Source organism: Vanessa tameamea, chromosome 2 (assembly GCF_037043105.1).
Source record: "Vanessa tameamea isolate UH-Manoa-2023 chromosome 2, ilVanTame1 primary haplotype, whole genome shotgun sequence".
In the NCBI taxonomy this organism is placed as follows: domain Eukaryota; kingdom Metazoa; phylum Arthropoda; class Insecta; order Lepidoptera; family Nymphalidae; genus Vanessa; species Vanessa tameamea.
In genome coordinates, this window is record NC_087310.1 from 14684744 (window position 1) to 14708804 (window position 24061).

The 24061-nt window shown below is 32.6% G+C and overlaps 1 protein-coding gene across 1 annotated transcript in view; it reads right to left on the reverse strand.

Moving 5' to 3' along the window:
- Positions 1–24061, reverse strand: part of Dscam3 (Down syndrome cell adhesion molecule 3) — a 200392-nt gene that overhangs the window by 106329 nt on the left and 70002 nt on the right. The window contains 1 exon segment of the mRNA XM_064216635.1: positions 8624–8766. Within this exon segment, the coding sequence (XP_064072705.1) occupies positions 8624–8766 (143 nt within the window).

The window sequence follows — 24061 nt, forward strand, 5'->3', positions numbered from 1 at the left end:
GCAGGTTTCCTCACGATGTTTTCCTTCACCGCCAAGCACGAGATGAATTATAAACACAAATTAAGCACATGAAAATTCAGTGGTGGTTGCTGGGTTTGAACTCGAAATCATCGGTTAAGTTTCACGCGTTCTTACCACTGGGCCCTCTTGGCTCATTTCTACGTTTACGATATGTTTATTATTGGAAACTTTATTGGTATTGTGTTATTGTACTGTTTACTTAATTATAAATAAATACACATTAACAAATAAAACAAGCCATACATGTGCCGATATCGTAATATCAAATCAAACACCGACTTATACCATGAAGTTTCAATTAAACCGATCAGCAGACCTTTATTGAAGCTCATAAATGGCTGAAAACGCAACTGCATCGCAAGGTGTATACGTAGTTCATTAATTAACATGGGGGTTAAGCCATAAAGCATGGTTTAATTACCGCAGATTTACTAATAACGTGCAATAACGAGCTAACGACTGACGTTGAACCGTGAAAGGTTTGCGGTTTAATAATATTTGTATTAAAGTAACATGCTCGATGAATATGTTTAGAAATGCTCGGTGTAATTGAAGACTAGACATGTCGATATCCCGACATAGTATAAAACAAAGTAGCTTCCCGCTGTCTGTCTGACCCAGCTTATACTTAGATCTTTAAAACTACGCAACGGATTTTGTTGCGGTTTTTTTAATAGATAGTGTTTCAAGAGGAAAGTTTATATGTATAAAACATGCATAACATATCAAAGTCAAAGTCAAAGTCAAAAATCTTTATTCAATATAGAAGTGTTTACACTTGCTTATTGATTGTCAAAAATCTACCACCGGTTCGGAATTTAGCACCTCGGACCTGAGAAGAACCGGCGAAAGAAACTCAGCGGGAGATATATATATATATATTTTTTAACCATTATTATAGAAACACTGATAATTTTAGAGGTTTCTAATGTGATGTCGTAAATGAACACATTTCTTTGCGCTTGCAAAGGCTAGCTGAACCCTGCGAGATAGATCAAAATAATGTACTAAAGTATTGTACACCTTAAAAAGGTCTACAAAAAAGTCAGCGATGGTATATGTCTATCTCTTTGGGATAACCCACAATAATATTTTTTTAACCTTTACTTTTTACGGCGAGAAATAATCCTTATACAATTAAGTGCCTTAAATACGTCGTGCATTTAATATGGATCAGTACCTTACAGAATGTAATTTAAATGAATATTTTCGAAGATATTACAGATTTAAAATGCAGAGACATAACGGTTTGTATTGTATTAATGACAATAAAAACCTGTGAAAGTTGTATATAAAGAGATTCTGTAGTGTATTTATTATCAGCACTGCACCCGTGCGAAGCCGGGGTCTATGGTTGTATAGGTAAAAATTGTGAAACATTACTTCTATTTTGGGTTTTTATATTAATCTCTCTTGATAGTTTCGGTTTTTTCGTATGATCATTTGTTGGTACCCAGATGAACTAAGCATAAAGCTTTACCACCAAAGATGAATGTGTTTGCGCAGACATTTGTATTCTTGAATATCTCCGGCTTGGTCCTTGATATCGATCGTGGTGCCAAAATATGGTCAGAAGAACTTTTATTTATATTCTAGAAGAATATTTCATTCAGCCTTGTCACGATAATATTCTTAATTGAAAACGGTGTTTCTGTGCAGTTACTTATATACGTATATTGGTTGTATTGGTATTTTGTGTTCGACATTGAAATAGTCGTCATTAAGAATAATCAATAACGGAAATAAAAATAATACTGGACTTTACCATTACAATATAAATCAAATGTATATGAAATATTAGTATCATTTTTCCGAAAGAAATATTTAGTGTAAAATATTCCTTGCAATTACGAAAAATATTAACGTATGTCGAGTCTTGCACTCACGCCATGTTTCGAAAGCAGTATTCCACTAATTAACATCCCTTCAGCGTGCGCGGTAAGCGGAACCGGGGAAGGTATTTAATTAATGTCACAGTTTGCAAGATATTATATCGTTATAATGAGTTCTTAATTTATTCTGAATTAACATTGAGATCCGGTATAGTCCAGTGGTTAGAACATGGCAATCTCAGATGCAGGTTGCCCAGTTCAAACCAAGGGAAGCACTACTGAATTTCCATGTACTTTATATGTATTTCCAATTTATCTCGGTCTCGAAATCGGTCACTATAATTTAAAATGTCGTAAAACTTACATCACAACTAAATACATTTTTAATTTTATCCCATCTTTAAAAGTGCACATAAAACGTAAAGTAACTTTTACTTAGTAATGAATAATAATAAATGGATTTAAATTACTCTTGCGTTTGGTCAACAAAGAGCCGCTGTCAAAAGCGCATGGACGGAATATTGTTGAATAAATCGATTTCTACGTACAGTAGAGCTGACATTACAAAACGGTGCCACCGGCTTTGTTGTTGAATAAGTCCAATTTACAATACACGATTTATTATATTGAAGCATTATTAAAATATGAAATACATATTTTATTTTTATATTTCCTGTAATTTCATTTTGAGTAATAGTTTGATTTATCGTTAAACTTCTTTCAGTAATATGGCTGGCCGTTGAAACCATTTAATTCAAATAATGGAGATAGGTATTATCAACATCGTACCTTTACGTTTGAGAAGTAATTCTGATCTCTAAGTAAAACTAATCAATTATTATTATTAACAATATACTTAATTTTAGACTACGAGTATAATACGGAGAAATATTAGGTCTAAAATAGAAATTGATATCTTGTACAACGATCTGTTCCCGACATATCAATCTGAGTGATTTTAAAAAATATTATATGGGCAGATGGTGCTCCCATAAGCATAGATACAGATATTTACACACTTTTTTAAAAAATATAAAAACAAAACATTAATGTTATAAATTACATAAGTGACTTTGATTATTTTTGTTTTCACACCTTAACTATATACAGACGTTGCCCGTGAAAGGGGCAACGCTTACCTAAGACCAACACCATCAGCACATGTGGACCGCGCATATTAAATCAATGTCTATGAATTATTGCGTGATGAATTTTGATGAAATTGCAGTTGTGTCTCATTAAGTATGATTATTTGAGCAATTAGCTAGACGTTGCAGACCATTGCACTGGTTATACGAATCATAATATTATTATTAAAGTTTCATTTAGTATGGAAAATTGAGTTGCTATATCAATAAAATTATATTGCATTAAATTAAGTAGTTGTTTGGCAGTTGATTATATCATTCCAATAGTAAGCTCAATTCCCAGTTGTGTTGCATTGGAATATGAGTTTAGGAAAAAAGATGGTCAGATTTAGAGGTCTGAACGTCCAAACAAACAAAGGGGAGGTCCCTAATTGATTTCTAAATAAATCTAACACTTATTTTCGGTCGAATCTCTCAATAACTTATTGAACACGCTATGGAACACTTAAATTCTTAAAATAAATAAGTGAGTAAAAGTTTACGAAATTTATTTTTTATTAGTACATGCTCATACTAGATCGATGTTTATTCCAAATTGTGATGATATTTGAAAACTCCAGCCCTTAATGACCTTAACCAATTTAAGTTATTTTTATTAAAAGAAAATATAATAATTTTATCTTAGTATCACGAGGTTAATTTTATTAATAATGTTTTGGCATAAATTTATTTCAATATCGTGTCCGTCACGGATGCTTTAAATATTACATAATATTTTAGCTCTTAATTCAATACCGTGTTAAGATCACGTCATGTGAGCGATTTACGTGCAAACGACTTTGAAATTTAAATTAATTTTAAATACATGTATAAAAATTATTACAAATAAATAGAGATCAATTATTTTATCTTTTAAATAAAATAATTCGTGGAGATTGCTTTTTCTACTTTACACGAACATTAACAATACGTTACCTTAAATATAGGTTTTATAAATAAACTACATGACCTGTTAATAGTATAAAACAAAGTCACTTTCTATTCTTCTTTTAGTCAATAAACGGATTTTGATGTGACTTTCACAAATAGAAGGAGCGACAAACGAGAAACGTAAGGAATAAGTACGCTCTTTTCTTGAAGGTTTCCAAGTCGTATCGGTTCGGAAAAATCGCCGTTGCGTAGTTCAAAAATTAGATATTTTTGAACTACGCGACGTATTTTAATGCGGTTTTCATCAATAAGGAAAATGCTAATATTATAGCTCTTACCAAATCGAATGCAATATTATGTAAATCTATGGTTTGTTTATCTTTACTATTAATCGAAGGGCGATTGAATATACTATACTATTCTCCATGTTGCATGCGCAATAGAAAGATACAAAGTATTAACAGTAATTCAATCTGTCTCTATCGTAGAGTATACTACAATTAATTTGTAAAAGAAAAAAATTTAATTCCAAAAGATTCTCTCAAACTGTGGAATCGTTTAATCAAAAAATAAAGTGAGTCATATTCTTGCGTTGTTTTAATATATTATATTTAAAAAGGTATCCTGTATGCCAATGTGGCCACTGAGTTTATGGTATAAGTTATATAGTAGCTTCAACGTGTGTGTTATTGAAGTTCCTAGGTCTGTATCAGATAGCAGACGACGCTTGTTATCCTGACGCTTCCAAGTAACGCGTCTAACGAAGCGAGGTGATACTTAAAAAGGTGAAAAAACCTACGGAATTTCTAGTCACGTTTGAAAGCGAGGGCTTACTTGGAAAGACACGTCAGGGATTTAAAATATAAATAGTAAATCGACTGTAAATATAGTTCAGAACGCGAATAAAGTTGTATTCATAAAAACAGAAACATACCGGTTATAAAAACAAATTATTCATCAAATAATAATTTGTCTAATTATTCACTTAAATTATACACTTGAACTGTAAACTTAAGGAGAATATTTTTCAATAAACTTTAGAACAATTTTTACGGACAATATATAAAATTTAAATATATTTTACAATACTTATTCAAAGTATTGGTGTAAATGTTTAGCTATCAATCGTTTTGGGCTTCTTTGATTTTTAGGTACGGATGGCGTTCTTGGGTTATTTTAGTGACAGTCACACTGTTAATCGGAGTTAACAGATGATTGCGGGTTCATAACAAAAGTAAATTATCAAAATTCCACCTGGTTAATTTTTGTTTACAATTTATGTCATCCACGATGTTTTCCTTCACCGGAAGATGTACATTATTGTATTGTAAGAAAATCTCATATACATCAAATTTCCACGAGAAAAACGAAGCTACCTATTTATAGATCCAACGAAACATTAGATGTTATTATCAGAATTGATATGTCATATACCTATTATTCAGTTTAGCTTTTCACTTATGATGAGTCGAGATAATAATCTCGTGTATCGATTATACACTTTTAGAAGACATTGCCTTTAAATTACAACTTAAAACACGTACTAAGAATCTATTAGGTATTTAACTATACCACAAATATAAATATGCGTGACTTTTTGTAGATATACAATTTCGTATATCTCTTTTTATGTATGAGTACAACCCACCTGCAATTGAGAAATAAGATAAAATAGAAGAGTGCTAAATAAAAGGGTGGTGCCGCGCCGGGAGCATTAACCCGTATTGTAACAGTTCAGATCCGACCACTACATAAATGTGAGTGAGCACAAACATTTCAGTGCGCAATCTCGCAAATTTCGCTGACTTTGAAATAAGTTACGACACAAATATATTTGTTTGGATCTCTCTAACTCCAACTCATCCAACAATAGATAGATATGGTAGCTACCGCGCACTCATCAAGTATTCTGCCACCAAGCTGCAATATATGGTTGAGTGAGCCAATGTAAGTATAGGTACATGGGAGATAACATCTTAGTTCCTTAGGTTGGTGGAGCATTGGCGATGTAAGGTTGGTTAATATTTCTAACAGCGCCAGTGTCTGGGCGGTGGTGACCACTTAACATCTAAGCGCCTGTTTACCCGTCCACCTGACTATTCCTCCAAACTTTCTCCTCTATACGACGAGGGACTTTAGCACGGCACTAGATTAGTAACAGACAAGCTATTATTGTTGTTTTAATATTGTGTACATTAGTTATAGAATTATTAGTCAAATTTGCTTAATTGCTGGATTGCAATTTAATTCCCTTGGGTATCGCGTCCGAGTTAATACGCTAATTAACCTGTTCGCTCAAGTGTAAAACCATGTTTGAGTCTTGAATTGGTAACATATTAAGTAATGATTTAAACATTTGTTTCTGTAATATATAATTCTAGACTTTTGACTAGCATATTTTACGAAAAATGAGTGTATGTTTTATTAAAAAATAATTCGATGAAATCTATTAATACGTTGCAATAATCCATAATATTGGGTTCCTTAGAATCGTTTCATAATAATAATGTTAAAATCTTAACATTTAATGCAAGAGTTTTAAGTTGTCAAGTAAGCTTGTCACGTCAATCGTCTAAGTTTAAAGTGGATGAGCTATATAAATATTAAAACCTTCTCCGAAACGCGGTGCACGTTCATGTCATGTGTGATGTGATGTGATGATCACTACAAAACGTCTTATTTACATTAGTATAGATAAATCGCTAGATATAATTGTCCGGTATTCGCTTTAAGCTCATTAGTTAAGTAGTTTGTAACTAATGCGGTACTGTAATAATTTAATTTATAACGCAGGGATCTCTTCCAGCGCCTTAAAAAATAAAATAAGAAATATTTGTCTCATTTCTCGCTGAAAAGTAAATGGAAAGTCTTGAGACCTCTTCGTAAGCATAAAATACTCGTGACAGGAGGTTTTGCTCTTCCATTTAACTTATACAGAAAGTAAAGGAAAGTGAAAAAATAAAATTTAATGACAGCAGTGATGTAAGTATGTGTGTGTTAGTGAGAGTTTGTGAGTGTGGGTGTGACATTTTATACTACACCTGCTATTTAAATAGCACCATGACTTTTAGAGATGGTTTTATAAAGTGTCATCTTTAACCTGGTTTAATGACGCTGTACTGATAAAAAAGTAGCCGAGAATGTTCTATAAATGTTTGTAACCTAAATGCTATAAATATTTCATCGATCGACGATGCACAAAACCTAGACTATTCCTTGCACGTATCGAATGATTGCGGGCGACAGGCCGGCACACACTGATCGAGGTGCAATTCACGTGTCGAGGTCTATCCGTTATCTGTCGAGTATGGCAATTGGTGGCTTATGTGTAATCTTTTATTTTACGGAAGGGAGGCTATTTTATGCGCTTTGAACAGTCTGTGATATTTAGGAATATGAGTAGTGGTACGCACGGTTACATTCGCTTAAGTTACTGGTCCGCCATTGTACTCAGTCATTACGTTTGTTAGTAAATGGGATATGTAACATATTAAAATACAAACACGTTTAAAGTAACAAATACACTCTCAAGCATAATCATATTAGCAGTATTAGAATTTAAATTCCATATTAAAGAGCAAAATAAAAATGATTCAAATAAAATACCATAATATTATAAATAGTTACAATTTCCATGATTATCAAATGTTTACTTGAATTTTCTTTTAAATTAATGAACTAAATGTTGAAGATATCAGCCGTATCAATATCGACCGATTGAAAATGTTTATAATATAATTATAGTATTTTTAAATACATATTTTATTTTTACCTTCGGCGTATTTTCAATTAAAATGTTACAAATTATGTTTAAGTTAAAAAAAATCACATTTTAATATTGTGTACATTAGTTATAGAATTATTACTCAAATTTGCATAATTGCTGGATTTCAATTGACTTCCCTTGGGTATCGCGTCCAAGTTAATACGCCAATGAACCTATTAGCTCAAGTGTAAAACCATGTATGAGTCTTGAATTGGTAACATATTAAGTAATGATTTAAACATTTGTTTCTATAATATATAATTCTAGACTTTTCACTTTCACATTTTACGAAAAATGGGTGTATGTTTTATTAAAAAATAATTCGATCAAATCTATTAATACGTTGCAATAATCTGTTAAAATGTTACGTATTACGTATATAACGTTTTAAATGTTACAAAACAATAAAAATGTTACAAACTATGTTTAAGTTCAATAAAATCACAACTTTTCCAGCACATAGCCTCAATTGACGTCATTAAACATTGTCAATGACATTCATAATATTCCTTATATTGTACGTCTCAAGCGAGTGATTTTAAATTACACTTTTATTACGAAAATCTAAAACGATCCAAAAACTAAATTAGTTTTTCTCAAATATTTGCTTAGAGCTCCAACAACATTCGATTTAATGATGTGCTCTCTAAGAAATCTTAGTGGTGATAAAAATACCAGTATCTCTTTTTTACATATGTAGTTAAAACGAAAAACAAGTCTTAGTCTTATCGTAATAGAACTAGCACTAATTGATACCGAACTATTCTATACTTGAAACTAGTGTTCGCAGTTGAACATAAGCCAATTCCATATTTAATTAAGGGTTATGTGAACAGAAATGAAGCCATATATATATAGTATAATAAATTAACTTACAGCTTAAGACTTGTAATACGTGATAAATGAACTTTGTAAAGGAACACTTAGAATGCTTTGAAACCTCCACCGCCTCAATATAAAGCCGAATTTAATTGAAGAAAACTGACCTGCTTGTGTGCGCATGTCACGAGAAACAATGGCGCCGTGTGTGTTGTGCGCCCGACAGCGATAAACAGTGCTGTGGACGTCCTGGCGATACTGCACCGCTGAAAACGGCAGGAACACCAATGTGCCGTTATCCAGTACTTGTCTGCAAAAGAGAGGCACGTTTGATGTAAAATACAAGAGAAGCATACATTAAAGCACTTTATAATACAATTTTTTAACATAACTCAAGACACAGATCCAAATGATTGTTATGTGCAGTGCTTACGAGTTTCTGTAGAATTGATGTCGCAAAGTGATTAATAATAATTGGAAAAACCGCTATAAACTATATTTTAATGAGTGATGAAGTGAACACGAAGTTGGTTTTTTATAATACAGCACTATTTTCAATAAACTGTTTCGTCCAGAAGATGAGAATAGACAAATAAACAACACTTTACTTCGAATTACCGCGACATCATTGGCTGAGAGCTTGAATATTAAAAATCATGAGCTGTTTGAAGTACACAATACAGCTGCTGAGCGAGTAGCAAATAACACGGAATAAGTAAAACTATGGTTTGCTTATCTTTATTCTTTTTACAATTGAACTATAGACGAAACGATTCAGAAATCAGAGAAATTATTTAAAATCAATTCTTAAAAGCGCCATGAAAAAGTCGCGGCTGAATAATTCCGCTGTTCGTCTTCCATTTCCTGCGCGACGAAAAAAAGATGAGGTGGAATTAAGGCAGTTTCGCAGAGCATGTTGGAGTAAAAAAACCCTGGGGAGCTTGTAATTGGCGCTCAGAATCCTGAACACCGACCCGGGGATATTTAAAACCGGTGCATATTTGAGGGAGGTAAATTGACGCTGATCCAAGCATAAAAGCTGAATTGCTTTGTTATTATACTGCGGAAATCCTTCTTTGTTTTATAACCTGGTGTCATACTAGTTTTTATGGAGGTCTATGATTTTATGGATGACCGAATATGCATGGAAACTAGGACGATCGCTGACAGACATTTGAGTAGCTCACGTCATATAATAAAATATTACGAGATCCTTGGTGAGTGTAGTAAGCTGAAAAGGGCACTGGGCTAAATAAATCTTGAAATATGTTAAGGCATGAATTTATTCTACTTTTAGCTATCTTGGTTAGCAGTCAGTGATGAACGATTATTAATAATCAGTACAAACAATTTCAGTGATATATAATAAAATAAATAACTCAGAAATTATAATTACACGAACTGTCTTTACAATATAATTTTAATTTATTTAACAAGGAATTCGTAAAAATGATTCTTCTGATACTAAATGATTGTTCACCAATAGACATCCGTGGTATACATATACGACTGCTAAGAAATATTAATATATATTTCCTATTTAATATTTTCATTAATGATATTTGTAAAATTTTTGATCACTCTTCGGTTTTATTGTTTGCAGACGACAAGAGAATCTTTAGAAAGGTTTCTGGACTTTCGGATTGTTCGTTGTTACAGAACGACCTCAACGGTTTATGCAAATGCTGTAGCGACAATCTTCTCCCTCTTAATGTTAAAAAGTGTAGCATTATTTCTTTCACACGTGAACAAGTACCGATAACTCACGAGTATCGTCTAAGAGACGAAATTGTTAACCGCGTTAGTGAGGTGATGTGACCTGGACCTATTTATTTAGATAGCAAATTTACTTTTAAACTTCACATAGACCATATCGTCGCTAAGGCCTACGGAATGCTTGGCTTTGTACTGAGAGTTGGTGAGGAACTCAAAAATTATACCATCACTCTTTTGTTCAATAGTTTGGTACGTTACTCAATACAAAACTTATATAGATTCTCTAGAAAAAATACAAATAAAATTTATGAATCATGTTCAATGCAAGTTTTACAACTCTTATAGTCAACCTAAATTCAGTACATTAGAAGTTAGCCGTATGCTCAGAGATCAAATATTTCTTTTTAAACTGTTAAATGATGTTATCAACAGCCCTTATTTATTTGGTTGTTTAAATTTTAATGTCCCTAAATTTTATAAGCGAAAATATACTCTTTTTGATTTGTCCTGTACTAAAACTAAATATGCGCAAAATAACTTCATCGGTCGTGTAACAGGTATAATAAAAAATTTAGTACTATAGATATATTTTCATGTTCCCTTTTAAGTTTTAAAAATAACATCAGTGAATTGTTAAATCAATGAATGTTTATTTTGTCTTATGTAATTTTTTTTTTTGTATTTTTTAAATTTTTAGTTACTAATATTAATTATTTTTTATTTTTGTAAATATTTTTTTTAATTCTTTATGTAACTATTCTAGTCCTTATTGCTTCCTGCTTTTAATTTGTAATTTGTTTTTAGATATCAGTGTAAACTTGATTGGTTTATGTATTATGTTTCCCGAAAATAAATAAACGACATGCACCGTCAATATAGTACTAACAATAAGTAAAATATTATGGCTATTTTGCCTGAAATTACAATAGCTCACTTAACACTGAAGACATACAGGAATTGAATTCACATAGGTGAATTTGTACAAAAATTTTGTCACAGAAACCTAAAATAGTCAGTTAAAAGTTTTCTTATGTCCGTTTAAGGTTTACGTCATTTGTGAATATTTTTCTTCCTTTTATATGTATTTATAATATAATAAATAGTATTTATGTACTTGTTTTCTGTTTTTGTTTCCATTGATATAAGTGGGCGCTGCTGAGGAAACAATTTACGTAAAACGGTTACAGAGAGACAGTCAAAGGGAAGTGAAGAAAATTAAAGTGGAGTTTTTACTCAGATTGAAATTGATTTCAAATTAGTCCCCGTACGAAATGTGAATTTCTTTAGGTTTGTTAGTTGGTTATATTTCTATATATTGTTTTTTAAGTACAACTTTATCTCTGAATTTGTTTAACTTTTGAGTCTGTCTAAATTCTTGCGAGACGATATCAAATCGTAATCACCAATTTGGTTCTTATTAATTATGGATATAGTATATAGAGCCTTTTGTATGATGCAGCCTAAAATAAATTAGAAAGTATGTAAATATACGTTTTGTGTGTAAAGTACCTCATTTGATATATAAAAATATTGTTGTGAAACTAAAATCACGAAGCCTGCATTATTATTATAACAGCAAAACGTAGACGTACTGTTTTACTTGGTGGTAGGGCTTTGTGCAAGCCCGTCTGGATAGGTACCACCCACTCATCAGATATTCTACCACCAAACAGCAGTACTCAGTATTGTTGTGTTCCAGTTTGAAGGGTGAGTGAGTTCCTAAGGTAGGTGGCGCATTGGTGATGTAAGGAATGGTTAATATTTCTTACAGCGCCATTGTCTAGGGGCGGTGGTAGCCACTTACCAACAGGTGGCCCATTTGCTTGTCCGCCTACCGATATCATAAAAAACCTATTTAATATTCTTTTATTTGTCTTCAATTGAAGGTGTAAAAATGAAATGAAAAAAAATATAAATATATAATATAGATGTTTAATACTAGAGTATAATATTATATAACTGGAAAAATAGAAATCGTAAATACGACATAATTAAATTAAATCATAAAAAAGTTGTCCATGGGCGGTGGTAGTCACTTTCCATCAGGTGAGCCTCCTGCTCGTTTGCCACCTATGACATGAAAAAAAACAAAGTTAATGGCAACAACTTATATAAAGAATACATCACCAATTCACCAAATGAGCAACGGTATCATTGTATATTATTGTACGAATAAATCCAAAAGGGTTTTTGTTACATCGTTCTTAATACAGTACAATATAAATAAAATTAATAACCACTTAAAACAAAAAAAAATAATTGCGTAATTTGAGGGTGTGATATATTTACTTTATAAATCTTTATTTAGGTGGACGGGAATATGAGCCACCTGATGAAAAGTGGTCTCTACTTCTCGCAAACATTGATGTCGTAAGAAATGTTAATTATGCCTTGTATCGCCAATGCTTCTTGGTAACTAAAATGTTGGATTCTTTGTGTCCTACAGTCACACTGCTTCACTAACCCCTCAAACTGGAACACAATAATACTAAGTACCTAGCCAGACGAGCTTGGACACTAGCACCAAGTAATTGAGAATTAAATTAGTATTCAAACAAAGCATAGGTACCTTTCAAATTTAAAACAATGTGATTTTAATAATACGTGATAGGCTGATCGTGAGTTTTTAAGTTTATAGTGAGAAATTGTATCTATGCTTTGAAGATTCCGTGTAAAATGATTTCAGAGGATTTATTGTTTGAATCCCTTAAAATGAAAAGTAAAACTTTTCTCGTTATAACTTTATATAAGATATAAAATTGACAATGTTTACTCAGATGGTTAAATTTTGTTATGTCTAAATATTAATGCGACGACAGGAGAGACCATTCACCTGTATTTCCCGAATCGGAGTAATATAGTGGGAGAAATTTTAGGGTTTCTTCTTACGATGAGAGGAGGCTTAATTTGTTAGTCGGGAAAGTTAATAATATTTGCGGATCGATGAATTGACTTTGCAGAGATGACTACTTGGTAACAAATTTACTTTTTTTACTCGGTATACTTGGGTCCGATACTAGCTGTCCATAATGAAAATTCGTACAAAGCTCCCCCCCTTCCTCACCCCCTTAAAGCTTAAATATAAAAAAAAACTTAGCGTCTACATCGCGAGAGGTAAACCACCACACTTATATCTATAATAAAGATCTCGTGAAAACTCATAAAAACTAAGATTTATATTTTACAAAAGAGAAAATAAATATGATATATAGATTATCTTTGAAAACAATTTATAAAACCAAACTTTTTATCGAATTCGACGAGAAAATTAAAATCACGCAACTCCCTGGACAACATGCGATGGAACACTTGACGGATGACTTTGGGGCGAGGTACAATCGTATTGAAAAAGCGAAGTTATTTTTTGTTCAAGCGCACTGAATACTTGATAGGGAAATATCTGTCGTTGGTTCAAAAACGCCAACCTTTTGAAATGGTATCGTATGTAGCTTTAGTTACATTGGCCCACTCACCCAAATCAGAACCCGACCAGACTAAGTGTATAATGTATAGCAAACAGATATCCTTCTGATGGATGAATGAATTAACTGATTAATTTACGAGTAAACTTGCAATTCGGTCATAGTAACTGAACGTATTACCTAAAGTGTCTGCCGTAATTACTCAAACTCAAACTCAAACTCAAATTCCTTTATTCAATATAGAAGCATTATATACTTACTTATTAATAGTCAAATGAAAAACTACCACCGGTTCGGAAAAAAGAACCCTGACCTGAGAAGAACCGGCGAAAGACTCAGCGGGTCTTTTTTTTGTCAATTTAATTATTTACACAATTGAATATGAATATAAATAGCCAGGAGGCGATCGTTTCATTCCCAAGGTGTGGTATCAATCATAAATTCACTAATTGTATAATAACCTTTCGCACACAAGCGATCCTTAACAATTTTTTTTTTAATTTGGCAACAGAGGTATGTTCAACTTTCCTGGATCCTATTGTAGAAACGTATACATTGCCCCACAAAGGAGTTACTGACTCTATGTAGTCGAGTAACAGGAGTAACAAGTTTGTATTTGTTCCTTGTACCAATGCTATGAGTATCACATTTTCTCATAAAATCATTAATATTTTTCCGTACATACATAACATTACAGAATATATATTTAGAAGCAACAGTGAATATCTTGATTTCTTTAAATTTATACCTTAACGATTCTTTAGCTCCTAAGTTATAGATTGCGCGATTAGCCCTCTTTTGCAGCACAAATCCAGTATGGATAGCGGCTATGTTACCCCAAAGCATAATACCGTAAGATATTATACTGTGAAAGTAACTGAAATATACTAAGCGAGCCGTATCAACATCGTTAAATAATTTAATTTTTTTGACCGCACATGCCAAACGAAAATACAAAAATATCAAATACTACTGTATGGCGGTAAAATATCCGACGAGTGGGTGGTACCTACTCAGACGGCACAAAGTGAGACCACTAAATGAGATGTTTTTATAGATTTAGCATGAGAATGTTTAAGGATCTTTAATATTATTGACTTTGAAAAATTCACGAATGTTCCAATAACAAACATTTAAGAAAAACTTTCAAATACAAGTATTGAGTAATTTGTGCAAGAAAACCTCTAAAGCGACTACCGCGAAGCTTACGTGAATCTTCATACATCAACTTCAGTTCTACTCTCGTTAAAAATCTTTTAAAATACACGTCAGCTTCGAGGACGTCACTCAGGGTTGTAATTTTTTACATCATATTACGGATCCTTTTAGTTAGCCCACTAATTAGTGTTACGAAATTATTTTTTAAAAAGACTCTTTTTAATATTTGAATTTTGTGCGGAGAATATATACGAGCGAGGGACATTACTAGCATATATAACAACGTATTAAAAATTCTCACTGCTTGATTTTTTTTTTTTTTTAATTCTTAATCAACTTCAAATATTGTCTGAAGAGGATTATCAATTGGTCTGTATTTTTTATGTATATTACTTTAAAACTCAGTTATTTCTTAACTGATTAAAAAAGGAAAATATTATATAATTTCTTAGGATTTATTTTATTTTAACTGTTAAAATAAAAAAATTAAAATACGCGGTGAATTTTTTTATGGGCTCGAATTTTATTTATCATTTATTTTCTCAGTAAATCATTGGACTGTAATTTATTCGAGCACGCAGTATTGAGTTTTGACATCGTATTCAGAGGTGACTGGACACGATTTTTAAAGAATACACGATTCCGATTTGAAGAACAATATTTCTTGCGTTAGACAACCCCCTTTGTTGGACACGCGATCACCATGCTTTGACAAAAGGGCGTAGCAGTTACTTTTAACGCGGGTGACATCGCACGGAGCGTCTTGTAAAATAATATAAAAAACCAGCTGTCTTAAGCTATTTCCAATTTCAGCGAAGTATAATATTCGATCAAAATACATTTTGTCTATACGACACCGATGAGTAGGCACCGCAGTTTTCCCGAGGGAAATATTCTCGTAAGCCTATAGGAAAATATCTGGAAATGAGAAATTTTGGCAATATTCTCCAAACCAAATGATATTTTAACGTGTTGATATTATAAAAGCGATATATATTTAGGAGATAAATATATATATTATTTTGTCGAATATAATCTCTTCGTATATTTTTTTTATGAGTCAGTATGTGGACGTAGAAATGGGCCTCCTGATGGTAAGTGGTAACCAAAGCTCATAGATATTAGCGCCTTAAGAAATTGTAATAATTTCTTCAAATATCACTCACCTTTCAAACCGGAACACTGCTGTACTAACTATTACTGCTGGGCGGTATAATATCTGATGAGTGAGTGGTACTTACCCGACGGGCTTGCATAACGCCCAACCATCAAGTAAATTTAGATTTGATATTATTTGGGAGATACAAGTAGTAAAACTCATTCAGTATTTATTTTATATAATAATACTAAATTGACTCACGATCACCTTTCTAAGAAGAAACTTTCACAAAAGCTTAGAACGGTTTGCACATAGTCATACTTATAGTCAAGCACCTTTAACTTCTAAAGCCATAATAGGAGGATGCAGTTTGCACGAGAAAAATATAGCAGATCCTACTATGAATACGAAACTTCTCTTGTCTTCGGGGAAGCTAAGCAGTGAATTCTCTTTTAAAATTGATTGGGTGATTTAAATATCAAAAAATGCATAGACTAAGATGGGAGCGTATAATATTTTGAAAGTTAAAAAAAAAATCTTTTAGCTATTTTAAATGAGAGATTATTAGTCGCCCTGATTAGTCGTTCCCGAATCCTGATAAACGCAACGGTCAATTATCCTGAACTCGGCTAAAACTGGGCGAGATTGAGTTGCCCGGCCGATCCTAGCCATTAGTGCGGGTCATTGAGCTTGGTGCACATAATATACAGTGATAATGGCTGATATTTGATGCTGGCTAAATCGATTTCTGTGACCACTACTACCAAATTAATTAATTAAAAATTAAGATTGTTATTGAAACTACTTAAAATACGCAAGTAATTTAAATATTCAGATATAACATAATATTCTTATTGAGCAAACGCGCGAATATTTTTACGGATACAACGATTGTGAATTGTTCCAGTATAATTATTATTAAGCTTAATTTTTGAAATTTTGCTAAATTCTTAATATCTATATACATATATCAACTATTGTGACGTCGATTGAACGTATAGGTCTAGAACCTATATATATATATAATTATACATATTGTGTAACATACATATTGTGTAACACCTCTGTGAAATCTAATATATGTACATATTAGATATTATTTCACAGAGCCATGGTAATCAAATTGCATCAGGTATATGGTGTATTTTTACTTAAATTGGATCTGTATGTGGGCAATACAGAGCTTACATTTAAAAGAAAAGAAACTATTTTCTATTATTAAAAAATATTTTGTATTACTAACAGTATTTAAAACGGGATATTTACCATGTTTTTTATTTTTATTTGGTGGAGCTCGATATTTCGACATTATCTACGAATGTCTTGTTCACCAAAAATAACCATGTTAATATAAAATCTTATATTTTCTATAATTAAAAGAAAGACTTTGGTAACAAATATTAGAAATTGGCGAATTATTGATATTCAAGATAATGGATTAAATGTTAATCCATTTTTTTAAATTGTTTTTTTATGGAAGTTCTATACGACCTCAAATCAAATGACCCAATATAAAATACAAACTTTTGTACAAATTCTCTAGACGCGGTCGGTCACCGTCGATCCTTTATACCAAAGCACATAGCATTAGACATTCCTTTAGAATGTTTCAGGCACTTTACAGTCGAGAGACGTCCGGGCTCGTGGGCCGTCGACAACAGACAAACAGGGACGCAGACTGTTTTGTGCATACCATATGACTTTGAGTAGTCTGCTTTAATAATATTGCTTTCGAAGAAATTACTCTGTGTTCACTCAACTTTTTAGTTTTTTGTGATCCGTTTAGAGTAACATGTCGTGAGTTTAGTTAACGTTGATTAGAATTCAGTTACTATACTCTAAAATGATACGTAATAACAATAATAGAAAGACACCGAAGCACTATTTTTTTAATGCTTACGCATTTACTGATGTACAATTTGTGCAGGTCCAATCATCGATCTGTTGACATGAGATAATAAGGTCCCCAAAGGCGCGCCAATAGATGCATAAACAACTATTGTAAATTATAATATCATTTATTTTAAATATATATTACGTATACAATAAATTATCAATAAGTTTAATCCTTCTATATTATATTCAATAAAGGATTTAGATTTAATTTGATACAGTTCCATAGCTCAGATTATTTGGTACTATAGTACCAATCGTGAAACTGTTATGTAACCTATGTATATCCTATATGAGAATTAAGGGCACGTTCTATTGATAAGAGATCAATTTACATGACGGATATTGAGTCGATAATATAATGGAATGGGATAATGGAATAGGTTGGGATGAAGTAATCATAATAAATTATAATGTATTATGACGGTATCTTCATAGGTCGTACTTAGGTTCGTTACGGTAGCGTGCGAAAGCGATCCTGTGGCGCCCGCCAAAAGACGGAGAGGGTACCGCTGGTTTTTTAGTGGTTATTCCGGTGCACTAGGGCGCACTAGGCGTCCTGGACATCGGCGAGTCCCACATACTCCTCCACTTCATGTGGGGGAAACGCGTAATGCGTTTTTCCAGCGATTTATTTCTCATTACAAAAAATACTAGCACCGATCACGAGCCACCAAACGCACAATAAGTAACATATTTAACGTACGTAACAAGGAGTGTACAAGAAACTGGTCTGGCTGGTCTCTTCACCGATCATATCCTGCGTTGATCTTAGATAAAACATCCTCAGATCATTTGAAGACCGATATGGCCGAAATTTCAAAACGGTGATTCATTTTGGCATAAAAAAAGCAAAAAGGAACCCTTCTAAGATCACTTTCTGTCTGTCCCTCAAGAGTATTTTTCTCAGAAACGTATAGAAGTATAATAATAAGGTTCGTGTCATGTTTTTCTATTCATTATAAAAAAAAAAAAACTATTGTGCGGTGGCACGGAATCCTCAGTGCGCGAGTCCGACTCACTTGCCGGCTTTTTTAGGCATTGTGACCTGTATAATCTAGTAGCGTAATTTATTTTTACATTAACATTAACAGCCTATAAATTTCCCACAGCTGAGCTAAGGCCTCCTCTCCCTTTGAGGAGAAGGTATGGAGCATATTCCACCACGCTGCTCCAATGCGGGTAGGTGGCATACACTTGTGGCAGAATAACGTTGAAATTAGCCACATGCAGGTTTCCTCACGATGTTTTCCTTCACCGCTGAGATGAATTATAAACATAAATTAAGCACATGAAAACTCAGTGGTGCTTGCCTGGGTTTGAACCCGCAATCATCCGTTCAGATGCACGCGTTCTAATTACTGTTCTAACACAATTACACAGCCAATCTATAGTCCTGTTCGATCGGCTCATCCACACTTTTGATAATTATCCAATAAATTATTAAAAATTGTTCTTTATTACAAATTAATTTCCATTAAAATATTTCTTAAAAGAGATCAACGTTAACTGTTTAATTCTTAGGTTGATTTCGATTGATAGATACATGCATTTAATTTACAATTTGATTCATTTAAATAATATAGCAAGATCTCTGACAAAATTGAAAAGCTTTATAGTGTCAGAAACATTTAAATCGAGCGAATGAAACGTAAAATATTTAACTTTGCTCTAAAATTAGACGTTAAAATGTTATTCTCATCGCGTCAAACGTACTGCGGGACTAGACTAGACGAAAATCGTCGAAGTGATTTCGAACTTTGCTGTCGTCTAAATTATTCAATTCTATATGAGATTCACTCTGTGTAACTTTCTCTAAGCCCCCTGTTTACATGACGTTGATTTGATCTACTGACTGTTTCATAATGTAACGTTTCCTTAGTAATTTCAACTTAAGACGTTTAGCCCTGCTCATTTATTATATATATTATTTTGTTCATTCGCAAGCTTCTAGTGAGAAAAAAGCAAGGGAATACGACGGGATACGCAACCATGTAACAGATTATAAAATGAAATAACCACAACAATATTTGATAACCGACACACTATAAATAAAAAAATGTGGCTGTCATAGGATTCCCGGCTGATGAGGATAATAGAAGAAAACCAATAAATAAACACGAAGAAAAGTAAATAAAAAGATAGAGTTTCGTCAGCAACGTAAATATATTTTTCATACTGAACGCACACAAGGGTGCGGAGAGCGGCGCGGATAGCAATAACTTAAAGTCAGCAAAAGTAAATTTAATAGAGATAGTACAATATTTAAAATAATACTAATTTAATCAAAATATCATTAATTATAAATCCCCTGTCCGAATAAAACGATTTCATCAAGCACGTTTTCCGTTACCGCCGAGTGCGAGTTACGTTACAAACGAAAATTAAGCACGCGTCACTCATTTCTGTTCGTTCGGATAACACTTCTGTGCGACTAAAATATATTTTTGACATATAATACAAATTCAAGTATTCTATTCAAAGGTAAAATTATCAATCTTAAATAATAAAATCTACGGTTCGTAAAAGAAAACAACCCTGAGAATATCGATGAAAGAGAGCCATGGTTTTTTTTCCCTGTCCGTGTAATATCTAAACGATAATCGTTTAAAATTTTCAATATTAAAAATAGCCTGGAGGCGATCGTTAATTATCAAGGATTGCTGTCATTTTAAAACTCACTTATTATAAAATAACCTTTTTAATTTAGCTGGAAAGATAAAATAGAAAGAAAAAAAAGATAATAACAGAACGTCCGCATATAATCGTATTGGTAACTTAATAATGTTATAAGTATCAATATGACGCATAAGGCTGACCGTTGGAATTAATGTAAATTCCACCGAGAAGAACCGGCGTATATAGTATTAAGTTGACCATTTATCAAGATATTATTTTCTGACGTTGTAAAAATTTTAATAAAAATAGATTTGGAAAACGTAGGATTATGTTTGAATTTAATAATGTTTTCATTGGTATTTCGAATTTTAAACAATTTTAGAAGAATAAATTACATTATATCGGCCCAGTGGTCAGAGTGCGTGATTTTTAACAGATGATTTCGGATCTTGGGCAAGCACCACTGACTTTGTGCTTAATTTATGTTTATAATTCATCTCGTGCTCGGCGACGATGGAAAATACTGAGAGAAGATCTGCTATTGTTTTTAAATAGCTTGTAAAACTAGCTGAAGAACTGAAGTAGCAGTCGGCTGTTCGCGTATTTCGAAGAACCGAAGGCCATTTTAGCAGTCGAGTTCTGGATTAGACTCCAGATTAGCATACACAGCGTTCTTTAATAGCCAGGTCATCCGAAGATTTATAGAGTACTTTGTCTCACTTTGGAAGAGGCAAATCATATATTTCATGTTGCTAAACATATTCAGCAGGGGATGATTTAGATAATTGTTTGATGATAATAATATTTTAGTCTATATGTGTATTATTTTGATATTTTAAAGTAAAATTATCCGAATTTAAAATAATTTTTGAAATCGATTAAAAACTGGAATCATGCGTAACGCGTCAGCACGTCGCCGTGTGTGCAGGCTTACGCACCCGTGGTGTGGCAACGCCGTATGCCGAAAACAAAAGTAATGCCTTAAGCTGCCGCTTAACTTTTGACATAAATTTTGCCATTCACTTTCTCATTAAAACCGGGCACGTAATACCGGAGCCAAAGGGCTTTGTAAAATTGTCTACCAACCGTGATATTGTAATTTATTATAAATTGGTCATTTTTATGACATTTTTGAAAGAGATTGTTAAGAATAATAAATGTTCTTATTAAACATTCAAAAACAAATTTTATATAAAATGCTCAAATAAAAAATTGCTTCTTTACATCATCTTATTTTTATAAATAAAAAATAATTTTCAAGCAATAACACAGCCAACGAAAGCAAAGAGCTTCGTGTTTTTTTTCAAATTTACCTTATTGACCTAATGTCGGTAGTACTGAAAAACCTGCCCACTACAAATCTGGCTACAAATTGTTTAGTTTTTTAGTGAGGGATTCTAAATGCCAGCCTGAAGTTTGGAGGTTGGTGGTGATTTAAGAGTACATGCCTCGAAAAGGCAGTGAAGCTGTTGGTTCTGGGCTTGATGTCTCTCCGGTATTGTCAGATCACTGTCTCATTGAGTTTTGGAAATAAGAGAATAGAAACCTGTGTTTGAGTATACGATTAAGGTGTATTATTTCTACGCTATTGGTTATTCCCTGGAAGAAGCTGCTGTAAATATTTTAGGAGGAAATAGTTATCATGTTCTAATGCTGATTATAATATATCATAATATTTACCCTGCGTAACTGCAAATCAACCAAAACAAAAATCGAGACTGATGTTGCTTACATAAAACTATGTATAATTAACTCAAATTGTTTGTCACTTTTTCATTTTGTTTCAACGCATTTCAAACAACAACGATAATAAATTAGTTTCACTTTACGACGTAAATTATCAAATATCCTTTTAAAGTATATACGTTAATCACTCATGATCACGAATCCAATTTTTCACATACAATAAAAATATTCTCATATATAAAATCATTTCTTGCATTTTGCCCGTACAAAAAGTTAACCAATTTCGGCAAAACATCACAACTAAGAGAAAGTGAGGATGGACGCGTAAGCACGTTCAACTCGAAACATTTCGACAAGGTTATAAAAATGTTATTTGAAGGTAGTAAACAAGGGTAAATGGTAATGCTCGTAAGCATACGGAAAGATCATGATGAGCGGTCAGTGATACTTAAACACCTGAATATTTCCATGTTTAAGGACAATAATTATAATATTATTGAAGACCATCACCAAAAATGGGTTAGAAGTCGTCAATAATTTGCGAAGGATCCTTTGAAAGAAACGATTCAACAGCAATCATTTTTAACGGATTTAAAAGAAGTAAAGTTTACGAGGAAGAACTTTTTTGGTTGCGTTTTATTTTGGTATATTATACCAGTCAATTATTTGCAAAACATAAGGATCTGTGTTTGCTTATTAATCGTATAATTGAGTTATTTTGCCCATGTGTGGGACATTGCACTGTTACTTTACTTGACACACACACTGACTGTTACTTTACTTTTTGTGTTTTTATTGAAATGGCAGTTCTTTGTTTCTCTTCTAGGGCATACAAATGGGTGTTACACGAATGCTTAGAGTCAAGGCTAATTAATACCTAGAAAGACCGGCAACTCAACAAACTCAAGTCTTTCATTATTCAAAATAACCGCGAAATAAATATTACAATAATTAAAATAAACTTCCATAGGACGTTACATAGGCTTGTGAATATTTTATGCGACGTCCCTTTTATTCCCTTTTTCAATTTTCACAGCCTAATGCTCAAAGGGCGTCATTAGAAAGCGCCCCTTCGAGTCGCTACAAGTACCGTCTCAGACCTGTAAGCCTTCACAATAGATATTCTGTCCTGTAAGCGGTTTTTACATCATGAATAATTACAAAATACGTTCACACTTGCCATTAATTCTATTCTTTACCTTATTAGATTATAAAAGTGATCACTATTTTGTATTACTATTACGTAAGTATTTGAAGTAATTGATTATATTTCCTGATATGTTATCCTATATGCGTGTACCATGAAGGAAATATTGAAGAAGGATGCATTGAAGGAAGGGAGAATCTTGTACTACCTTTGAATCGTCATTTTACGGGATTAAATTAAATTTAAAGTTACCAAAGTGTTCGGAATATAAATTCTACTGAGAAAACCAGCAGAAAACTCAATTAATACTCTTTTCGTAAATTAAATACAATTATTTTTTATTATTTATTCGGTCTTAACGTAACCTTACTCCTCGCTTTTGTATGTTCCATATATGGAAGACTAAAGTCTTATATCGAGCACTACAATACACCTAACCATTTTTTTAGTATGTGATTTTTATTAAAGCATTTTTTTTATAATATTTGTATGCATACGACCAATGAGCCACCTGGTGGTAAGTGGCCACCATCGCCGCTAAATATTGGGACTTTAAGAAATATTTACAATTACTTACATGGCCAATGCGCTACTATGCCATGCCTAAAGATACATTGATATAATAACCTTTCAAAAAAAAAACAATAATCAGTATTGCCATTTGGCGGTAGAATATTTGATGAGTGGGTGGTACCTTCCTAGACGAACTTGCACAAAGTTTTATCACCAAGTAAAATCATTTTGCTTTCGAAAAATTACCTCGCGAATTCAGGACCCCATTAAAACACATATGTGTAAAACTTTATCCAACACATTAAAGGTCTACGCATTACATTTTTCCTTGTTCAACACAAATTAAGCTCAC